Source organism: Grammomys surdaster, unplaced genomic scaffold, assembly GCF_004785775.1.
Source record: "Grammomys surdaster isolate TR1022 unplaced genomic scaffold, NIH_TR_1.0 125976, whole genome shotgun sequence".
Lineage (NCBI taxonomy): Eukaryota > Metazoa > Chordata > Mammalia > Rodentia > Muridae > Grammomys > Grammomys surdaster.
In genome coordinates, this window is record NW_021620792.1 from 357,401 (window position 1) to 368,596 (window position 11,196).

Here is an 11,196-nt window from a genome sequence, read left to right on the forward strand (position 1 = left end):
GCCCGCGAGCCGCCGCCCGGCCCGGCCCGGCCCGCTCCGACATGCCCCGCTCTGGCGGCCGGGCTCGCGGAGGACCATGACCGCCGCGGCGAACTGGGTGGCGAACGGGGCGAGCCTGGAGGATTGTCACTCCAACCTCTTCTCGCTGGTGAGTGGCGCGGGGCGGGGGCCCGGGGTTTGGGGGGCGCGACCTCCCCGCCGCGTAACTTTCTCCTCCCGGAGCCCTGGCGCGGCGTCGGCGAGCGCGGCGCCCGGCGTGGACGTGCGTGGGGAAGTCGGGGCGCTGCGGACGCCGGGGCGCGCTCGGAGCGCCCACCTCCGTGGCAATCACACCCCCTCCCCTCCCCTCCCCTTCCCCCTCTTTTTTTTTTTTTTCTTCTTCTTCTTCCCTCCTCCTTCCCGAAATGTGGAAGGCTTCTCTGCCTTGTGCAGCCGCCGGCGCGGGTGATCTGCAGGCTCGTCCTCTCTCCTCTCTCTCTCTCTCTCTTTCCCCGGATCGGATCGGCCGCTCGCCCGCGTCTGCCTTCGGAATTTTTCTTTCTTTCTCTCTTCCCCTCTCTCTTTCCTTTTTTTTTTTTTTTTTAATTCCACAACGACACCTGCGATTTCGCCCGAAAACAGTTGATGGAAGGCGATGGTGTCAGGGAGAGAGGACTCTGGCAGCCGGAGCTCGCGCGGTTGTAAACACGGACAGCCGCCCGCCTCTCGGCGGCTTACTATGCCGGAGAGCGGGAGAGCCATTGCTCGGAGCCCACGGAAGGTGGAGGAAGCTGCTGTTCCTCGCTCTCCTCCGCTGCCTTTAAAAACTGTTTTCTCTTCCTTAACAAGGAAAACACACACACACACACACACACGCGAGCAACAAGCTGGGCGGTTTGATAACATCGCTTTTATCTGTTCGCCTCTCCTCTCTCCCGCTCTCGCCTCTGATAATTGACAACTTTTGCTTTGGAAGTGCATCGCCTGCCTTAATCTCGAACCATTTAGGGTGTCAATTGTTCTTCTGGAAGCCTGGCACCGGGCGACGGCGGCTCGATTCATCGAAATTAAAAATGTATAGGGTTCCAGCAACTCTTTTCCTGGCGGTGGCAGTGACATTTGGTGGTAAATGCCATCTTTGCTTTTTATTGGGTCGTATTACCTAGCTGTGAAAACATTCGCGTTGTTAAACCCAGCGCTTAGACTGATAATGGGAGTGCGTGGTCTTTACGCGCTTTGTGCCTGAGTTACTGTATGTGGAGCTATGTGCCCTGGAGAGTACGAATTTGTTTAAATATTGAGCAAAGATTTGTAAACAGATGTAAGGCAATTATGTTTCAAGCGTAGAATATAATTGGAAAATTGGTTGAACGGCCTATTTAATTTAGCCTTAAAAACTCAACTTATTTTAAGTTGTGTGCCCAATTTTGGTGTGGAGGGGCTTCGGGGAGGGTGCTGCCTTTTGGAGAGCATGCATTTATTGCAAATTATTTTCTGGAACCCCTGCTAGAGATAGAGGCTTTATTTCCTCTCAGTCCTTGTTTACACTGGGTAAATAATTTAGTGTTCAAATTGTAATTAGTTACATTTAATTATGGGTGGCATCGATGCTTTTTCTCCCCTTGGAGACTAGTGGAGAAATAGGAATTGTTGCCAACTTCGGAAGTGTCATTCTGTTTTCATGCCGATAAAGAATTCAAGCATGATTTTGGCCTACAAAGACAGAGTGACCCAGTCCCCTGCTTCCACTCTTGTAAGCAGGCTGATTGCTGATCACCCCCAATTTTATCCAGGCTGAGTTTCGAGATTCAGTTAGAAGTTGGGGTTCTTTCCTTTTACTACTGTGGTAATTTACCTTTGATCTTTTGATGTGAAGATAAAACTACTTCTGCCTCTTTTTCCACCTCTCCCACCCCCACTTCCCCTGTCTGTCATTTAGTATTAGGTTCGGGGACCTTCATAGATCAGCAAATGTATTGACTAGAGGGTATTTAAATTTTTCCCCCCAATTCGGCGGCTGGGTGACCACAGTGACACTTTTACAGGTAATTAAAATAACCACGTCAACCCGCGTTCGTCCGGGAGGGCTCCCACGTTACTGTGCATCCTGCTGAGGGGCAGTGCTGTGTGCATGTGGCTAATTTATATACAATGTGGTGTGCAGGCCAGTGCAAGCCTGCTGGCTCACAGCTCGTTGCTCTCAGCTTCAGGGAGGGATGGGGTAGAGATGAGGTGCTTCAGACTCTTTGTGGAAGATTCTGGACTTTGGTTTTGACTGCATTCTTGGTATTTCTCCCCCAACATCTTTAAACCAAGAAGATGACTTTTGAATACAAAGTACAATGAACTTTTTGAGTAACTCCTTTGAAATGCAGAAATGCTTAGGTTGGTTTTAAAAATGTAGAATGTTTATGTTTCCTGATATGTGGAAGTGGATAAATGCTGTTTAATTTTTAAGAACTTTATTTTTTATGCATTGCTGTTTTGCCTGCGTGTGTGCTTGTGTGAGGGTGTTGGATTCTTTGGGATTGGAATTAGAGCCCATTGTAAACTGCCATGTAGGTGATGGGAATTGAACCCCAGTCCTTTGGAGGATTAGCCAGTGCTCTTAACCCCTCAGCTATCTTTCCAGCCCTAAAATTTCTTAGAAAACCAAAAAAAAAAAAGAGACCCACAGAAAACCAAATCCAAGAACAAATTGCCAACAGTCTTTTTTTTTTTTTTTTTTTCTTTTCTTTTTTCTGATTCTTGAGAATTTTTTTCTGAGGAGCATCCACACACAGCAGTGTATCTCACTGAGAATACATTGCCTAAAGAACATTGTGTAGAATAGATGATATCAAAGGAGAGACAGTTATAATCTTTTCAAAATCATGTTTTGTGTCAGAAGAGCTGTAGGTACCTAACATCTTGTAGTTTTGAACAGTTTGGCCTGCAGTTTTGTTTCTGAGAGGAGAATAGTCACTTGTAGAACACTACCCACACAAGCTCATGTTAGCGTGGATGGCGGTGTGAGTTGGAGTAGAGCCTGGAGGGAACTGTGAGCCACTACTTCCTGAGATCCCGAGGCTATCGCCAGGGCTTAGCAAAGGCTGACCGAGCAATCAGGCCTCTTTAAGAGTTTTGTTCCTAGTCTTTTACTGAGTTTGTTTTCTGATACTGCCCGGAGTCCTGTTTCCTAGCCTTTCTAGTCTGTCTCCACCCCCACTGTAACCTGTGAAAGGCCATTGGATCTATATGATATGGGTCGTGCTGTTTTTCACTCTTCCTCCTGTGAGATTTGTAGCCACTGCAGGAAGTTCATGCCTGGCTGGGCCTTTGTGACACAGAACTTTTCTCATGCTGTCCATCACGTGCAGTGTGCTAAAGCTTCATTTTTGGAAACTGTAACAGTGTACCTTGTGGCCCTGAGCTCACCCTTGAAGGGAGACACCTTATAGTTCCCAGATGCCTGCTCAGGATATCTTTGTGTTTCTTTTAAGATAGTGTGGAGAAAGCCACTTGGGGCCCTTTAGGCTAGACTTAAGTATGCTGGGTACTGGGGCCAGAGGGGACACTTGTAAATTTTAGATGTTTGCTCCACATTCATGTCTGATTTGCTAAAAATCTCCCTGACTGTAGGTAATTGAGCAATGCTGTCAAATCCTCACTGAATTAAAACACGTGTACACCCATTAGTACTTAACGGCCTACTGAGGACCATTTATTTTGTATCTGAAGCTTTTAGGGTGATTTGTTGTAGACTTAATTTCCTTTTGTCTTACGGGAATTCTTCACCCCCCAAGAAAAGGAAGGTAGTTGTAACTTGAAAACTTGAGCTCCTGGGAACTTAGAAGCCAGCAGGGAGAAGTGTGGAATGGAAAGGTGCGAAGAAGACTTGCCAAGGTTTCAGAGCGCCCAAACACTGCACAAAGTCTTTTTTCCTAGTTTGCAGTTTTAATATTTTAAATAAGCATACATTTAAAGCATCTTTTTCATGATGGTTCATTTTCTTTAATAAAAATATTTATAATATGCCAATGTGTTTTCTGTTTAGCATTTGTTGTTAGTAGCACATGGCGTTATAGTATTTATATTTTTTTAATGGCAATAATTGCTTCCTGGTAATGGTTGCCATATTAACCTCCAATTGCTAGTAAATATTTTTAAGTACGTAATAGACAGCAATTTAAGGCATAGTGTAGCAGTTTACTGGACCGTTTTAAAGAGCCATTTGTATGTGTGATGAGTTCATAATTTAAAGAGAAATAATGTACCTGAGATCCATGTGTGTCAGAGGCTTTGCGGAGCTCATTGGGAAGCAGGCTGGGCTCACTCCTTTCTCTTTGTGTTCAAGACAGGAAGTGTTTGTTGAGTGTGTGCAGGCACTCTGGTCGTTTTGCCTTGGACATGTTAGATGATTTATATTGAAAAAAAGTCTCTCAAGGTATTTCTTTAAACACCGTAAGCTCATAGTTGTGGCTTATGTTAATTATATGGAAAATTGATCTTTTTTGTTCAGTAGCTAATTTAGCCTAGTTAATTGTTGGCTAATTGTTGCATCAAACACTTTGAGGATCTATACTCTGAGATGAGTAAAGACAGAATTGAGATGGAGCTCTGTCGTGGTGTGCACAGGGATGCTGCCGATGATCTGAATGGTGGTGTTTTTATGAAGAATTAATTCAGCTATCAACGTTTGATTCAGAGATAGGCTAGATAGTTTTGAAGGAAGCCTTTGACTTACTTTTCAAGAGCAGATAGTAGTACTGTCCTTTGAGCAGTAGAGGTGCTGACGTGTTCCTGTGGTAGAGGTGCTGACGCGTTCCTGTGGGAAGGAAGGATGGCATGTTTATTTCACAGGTGCTGGTCACTTCGAGAGGTTAGATAAAGCTTATGGAAATTAGAATGTGGTTGGACGGTAGGTGTGACTGGTGACCTGTGCTTTGTAACGATTTATTAGGAGCACAGAGAAGAAACGCCAGCACTGCTGCTAGTGTGCTGTAAGATGCACCGAGGTCATAGGACTGCACGGGATAGACTGCACACTGTGCCACGCACCAGGATCTCTGTTTGGTCATTTTAGAGAGAGTTTTGTTGTTGCAAAGAAATAACATTCAGTGCACTGCCAGGGGAGTTAATCAGATAGCGTGAATTAGACAGCCTGTGGGAGTAGCTTCCCTCCCAGCAAAACAAGAAATGTAAAACAAGTCAACACGCATTTGCCTCTTAGGACCCACACACACAGAGTTTTAGAATTAGAGACTCAATATTTGTGTTATTGGAATGTCTGCCTTTCCCTTATTGAGTGCTGGACCACATCCTTCCGATCCCGTTCAGATAATTCCCTTTCATGCTATATACTTTCAGTGTTGATTTGAAAGATTTGAAAGTGTTAGCTTTGTTCTGTTGAGAGAACTGACTTCATTACATTGGGGAGGTGATATTCCATTAATCTTGGTAAATATTAGCATAAATGAGGAATTGTAAATTCATGTAAGTTTGCATGAATGAAATGCACATGCTATGTGCACATGCACATAGGTGCTTATGTACATCAGTATAGTTTTCTATCTTTGCTTTAGTTGATTAAAAATAGTTGTGAAATCACCTTAAATAGTTGATGTCTGTTGCTTTGGGAAGTTTTCCTGTGCCCTTGTGTGGTACTGTATGTAAGGCAGTAGTGAGGAGACTGCCCCTTCCAACTGCTGGGGTGGCTCTGGGGTGGCTGCCACCAGGAAGCCCTGCTTCTCTGGGTGTACATGTGTTGGTGATGCTTGCTGGACAAGTCTCCTTGGAGGCTGTGAGGTATCTTTTAGAGTCTATTTGCATCCTAGTCGGAAACCGTAAGATGACTGCGTTCTTTCCAGAGGAACATTGAGAGAAGTCAATTTTCTCAAAGCAAATGTTCCTTCACGACTGTCTCCTGCTCACTTTGATTGTGTGTTGTTCACGACTGTCTCCTGCTCACTTTGATTGTGTGTTGCTGAGTATTTATTTTCTCATTCTGGGGGAATTGTGGCAGGATAGTTTTAAAGCAGTATTTGTATTGCTTCACAGTAAAGCATGTAGCCTTCTGTATTTTGTACCTTTGTCAGTGTAGTGAAATTCCAGTATGTTAAAGGAGCTTCCTGGTTGAGTATATAAAATTTCATATTGTAGCTTTAAGTGGTAAATTAGGAACCTGTAGATTATCTTTTTCATTCATACATTCATACTCTCTCCTTGTCTTTCCTCCCCTCCACCTTTCTTCTTTTTTTTTTGTTAGTTTTTATTTTTCTTGGTTTTTCTTTTCTTTTTTTTTTTTTTCTTTAGGTTTTCGAGACAAGGTTTCTCTGTATAGCCCTGGCTGTCCTGGAACTCACTCTGTAGACCAGGCTGGCCTCGAACTCAGAAATCTGCCTGCCTCTGTCTCCCAAGTGCTGGGATTAAAGGCGTGTGCCACCACTGCCCTGCTTTTTTGTTAGTTTTGAGACAAGGTTTCATTCACTCCTGTAGCCCAGGTTGGCCAGGAACTCACTAGAGAACCTAGGCTGGCCTCAAACTCAAGGCAGTCAGTCCAGTTGCCTGGGCCCCTTGAGTGCTGAGATTACTGAATCTTCATTAGTTGGCAGTGGTACTTGACCCAAGTTCCACATCCAGCATCCATACAGTAGAAGGAGAAAACCAACTCCCAGAAGTTGTCCTCTGACCCACAGACATAGAGACACATGTGTGCATGCATGTGTGTGCACTCACACAGGTCCTCTCATCACACACACTTGAATAAAGAGTAAAGTTTTTCTGTATTCTTTTGGTTATAATTTGTTCTTAATTTGTATCAAGTCACAGCACTAATTGGCCAGTAGACATTTGGTCTTAAATTTGGGGAAAAAAATTGTTTCAAGTAAAATAGATAATTGTGAACAAGATTTTTGTAATACAGGTGGAAAAATTTTAAAGCAAGACCCTAACAGCTTATTATCCTTTAGGAAGATGATTATTTGAGACGGCTAAATTGTGTAGCTCGAGCTTGCTTGGGGTCTCTGAGTAGCCTTTCTTCTGCCTCTGCCTCTGCCTCTGCCTCTGCCTCTGCCCAAGAGTGCTAGGGGCTACAGTTGTCCCCCAGTCCCCAAACCAGGCTTATTCATTTTTAAAATCTGTTCGAGGATCACCTCCTCTCTGAAGCTTTCTGTGATTGACACAGGTAGAACTAACTAGTTGTTCAGAGTCTTGACACACCTCTGAGGAGTAGAAGAGGTTTTTGAGGGAAATGACCCTGTCACAATAATCTTGATTCACTCTTCACTTAGGCATTCATTCCCTCTGGTAAGCAAGTCCTTCAACCTGGAGGCAGCCTTAGCTGCTTGTTTGGATTCTGATTGGAAAAATACTACCACAGAGCTTTGAGCTGGGCCTCTGGCTCATGCCTTTCTTTAATTCTTACCCTTCAGGAGGGGGAGGGGGGCGGATCTCTGTGAGTTCCAGGATGGCCAAGGCTAAGTAGAGATTCCCTGTGTGTCTCTATCTCTCTCCTCTCCTCTCCTCTCCTCTCCTCTCCTCTCCTCTCCCCTCTTCTCCTCTCCTCTCCTTTCCTCTTCTCTCCCTCCCTCCTTCCCTCTCTTTCTCTCTCTCTCTGTCATACACACACACACACACACACACACACACGGCTATAACATAACTTAGATGTTTAGCTCTATTGTCGGAATTTTGTTAGTGAAGGCACCATGGCTTGTCAACATCCTGGACTGTAAGCTTGCCCAACTGGTGTTTGTAACCCTTTGGGAGTGAAGTCTGGGCCTTGACCCAGAATTCCTTGCTTTTGTTCTACGTGCTGTTCAGGGGGCTTTTGCTCAACCTTTAGTCCCCAGGTCACTTTTCATGAGTCCAGTACAGAGCCCAGTAGAGTAGGCAGTGGATTGGGCCAGAGAATACAGAGCCCAGTACAGTAGGCAGTGGACTGGGACAGAGAGTACAGAGCCCAGTACAGTAGGCAGTGGACTGGACCAGAGAGACTTGAGCTGAGTTTCCGTTTTTTTTCTAGTAATTAGGCAGATCAGGTTAGACACAGCCTGGGGCCACAAGTGGCGATACAGAGGTTGGAGTGTGTGGAAAATAATCAGTCTGAGTAGTACATTTTGCTTTAGAAACGCTAATTCTGGCTGGTCTAGAACTTACTCTGTAACTCAGAGCTTCTCAGGCTTCGGCATGAGTGCTGGGATTCAGGTGTGCACCTACGGTCTCAAGCGTATCACCGTGTGGGCTTGAGAATGGCACTAGGTAGGGAAAGGGAGGCCTCAGCTTCGACCAGTTTTGAGGGAAAAGGAGCTGGAATTGCTCCCGCCCATGCTGTTCTTGGGTCTTTCCTCACAAGTGAGCTGTGAGGAGAGAGACTTGGAATTTGTCTTTGCACGTGGCTTTTCTTCTCCCTTGGGATTTCCCTGTATATGGTTTTTGTTTTGTTTTGTTTTTACGAGACAGGGTTTCTCTGTGTAGCCCTGGCTATCCTGGAACTCGCTCTGTAGACCAGGCTGGCCTCGAACTCAGAGATCTGCCTGCCTCTGCCTCCCAAGTGCTGGGATTAAAGGCATGCGGAACCACCTCCCGGCTCCCTGTATATGTGTTTTAAGTAAGTGCTGGAGGATTTTGTACCTGCTCTGAGCTATAACTGGTGAGACTAGGAATCGAACTCTGGCTCTTCCTTGGCAGCTCTAGGATGCCCTTTGACTTTTAATAAAAAGTCTATTAACATTTTGAGATTGTTCTTAGGGAATGTCAAAAAAAAATAGTACCTGATAAAAACTATTGTTCTCAACACCAAATCATGTTTAGTCTGCTCCATTGATCCCCTGTTCTGTTTTGAAAAGAGAGGAGCTGAGGTCTGCCTACCTTCTGATTTTCATCTAACAGCATGGCAGCATGGTCTCAGAGCATTCCGTTGTTACAGAAGGAAGGGCCCCACAGATTTGTAGTCTTTATATTAGGCATGCTGACTGTGATAGGGCCATTACTATCCCACCAGAACTAGAAATTACCATGCAGGTGTGCTCTATACACTAAAATACTAGAAAAGGTTTACAAAAGGCTTCCCTGCCCAGGATGTCGTCAGTGGTGGTGTTGGCTGCCCATCTCCTTGAGCTGCACTTACTGACTCTCTTAGACAACACTGGCTTTCCTGTTCTTCCCTCGGGACTATCGCACAGTGGGATCCAACAACACTTTCCCCTAGCTTCTGTCTGTTCTGGAGGAGAAGCAGTCTTGACCTCCTTGCCTCAGGCACTGGGAGTGTATCCCCCAGTAGGGGGCCTGCCCTCCAGGCCCAGGAGAGGGTGTGGAGATGCCACACTGGCTGCAGTACTGGGGTGGTGGTGGTGATGGGCACCTTCCCTCCTTAGTTCTCCCTGCTGGCACCCTTCATTAACATGTTGAGAACATTAGCAGATTCTGTGATGTTATCAGGAGAAAAGATTTGGTTTCTTTACCTTCTAGCTCTTCTATCCTTAGACCATCTGAGAGACAGGCTTTTTGCTTGCTGTTTTATGTGGTAAACAAGGACTTCTGAGACCCAAGGAGATGAAATGGATTTGGGGGTGAGATTGGATGGAATAGCCAGTAAACTAATATTTAGAAATGTTAATTTTTTGTATGCTGTGTTTGAGAAATTTAGGACATGTATAATTCATTTAGGAATAATGTACATCAGAAATGATTAAAATCTAGCTTGCACTTACCAAAGGGCTAAGGGTCTGACGCACGGGGAATAGATCTACATGTACGATTTAATTTCTGAGATGCTGTATGTCAGGCCCAGAGGGAGCTGCAGGGCTGCGTGATGCCTTGAAACTCAAAAGACCAGAGGGGAACTTTGTGCTGGCCCTGGGAGGGGTGGAGGGTAGGCTGGGGCCTGCTGGGGAGTGAGAAGGGAGTTGTCTGGGGCTCCAGTCATAACTCTTGAGTTTGCTTGGGTGACTTTGCTGAGGTGGCCTGTAGCACCCTCTAGTTTATGGCCCTGTTTCTTGGCTTCCTTTTAAAACAGCACAGAAACTTACTGAAGTGGAATTTTCATTAGGTGGAAAATGTGAAGTGTAGGCAGGCCAGTTTAGATTAAGAAACGGTGATGTTAAAATAATCTTGAGCTTTCTAAAATAATCCCGCTCTGAACTTTGAGGAGACAGAACTGCATTGTGCAAAGCGCTAATGACTAAAGTGACAAATATTTCAGAGACTGGACAGACGTGAAGTCTTAAACGAGCAGATGGCACACGAAATGAGGACGGGAGATAATCCAAGACGCTATAGAAACTATTAAGAGAATGGATTGAGGGAAAGCCGTGTGTTAAGTGGTATTGGGTTGACTATGTGTTTAAGAGCCTTTCTAGGACTGCTGTCTTTCACAGGCACATCAGACTTGTTGAGCTGTGTGAGCCACCATCCTTCAGAGTCTATACATTTTACATAGTATTTTCTGGATGATGGTCACTTCTCATGAGGTGACCCTGCTACTGTGGGTGCATTTAAGTCTATGTGTGCTGGTGTGTGTTTTAGGGGGACAGCGAGATTTGTTTCCTCTGACAGGAAAGTAAACAATGGGATAATGACAGTTTTTAAGGCAGGCATAGGCCTTGAGTGGGTTGGGGGGGTGGCTTGCTGTCAGTCTCCTCAGTGGTCATTGATCATAAGGGTGTAGGCTGTATCCTGGTGATCTGATGGATGGATGGCTACGCCACCCTGGGGCTCCTGAGGGAGTGGGAAGAGCAAGCCTCCATGGAAGGTTTGCTTTTGTAGATTTAGGACCAATAGAGAGACTGGAAAAGCAGAGACATAATCTGGTAGTTTAGCAAAATCCCCACTGGCTTGGCTTCGAAGGGGCCTCTTGGAGATTTAGGATGGGAGATTGTGAGAGAGCCCTAGTGTGGAGGAGAGGCAGGGCGGTAGGCTCCCTGCAGCTCCAGTGTGCAGCTCCAGAGGGTAGATACTGGATTTTATTATGAACACACAAAATCTTAAAAAAAAAAAGTCCGTCTTCTAGAATTTCATTCATTTGTGTGGAGAGAGAAAAGAGGAGGGCTGTCACAGGTATGTGGAGGACACAGGACAACCCTTGTAATTTATTCAATTGACACTAAAATTGTCATTTCATGTTATAGTGGTTCATTGTAACAATCTTTTCCCTCCCTCCCTCGCTCTTCCTTCCTTCCTTCCTTCCTTCCTTCCTTCCTTCCTTCCTTCCTTCCTTCCTTCCTTCCTTCCTTCCTT

General features: G+C 45.3%; 1 protein-coding gene across 2 annotated transcripts in view; it reads left to right on the plus strand.

Moving 5' to 3' along the window:
* The first annotated feature begins 50 nt into the window (after positions 1–50).
* Positions 51–11,196, plus strand: part of Med13l (mediator complex subunit 13L) — a 203,458-nt gene continuing 192,312 nt past the window's right edge. For both annotated transcript variants that reach the window (XM_028753911.1, XM_028753913.1), the window contains exon 1: positions 51–148. In XM_028753911.1, the coding sequence (XP_028609744.1) occupies positions 77–148 (72 nt within the window). In that variant the 5' untranslated portion in view covers positions 51–76. The remainder of the gene's footprint in view (positions 149–11,196) is intronic.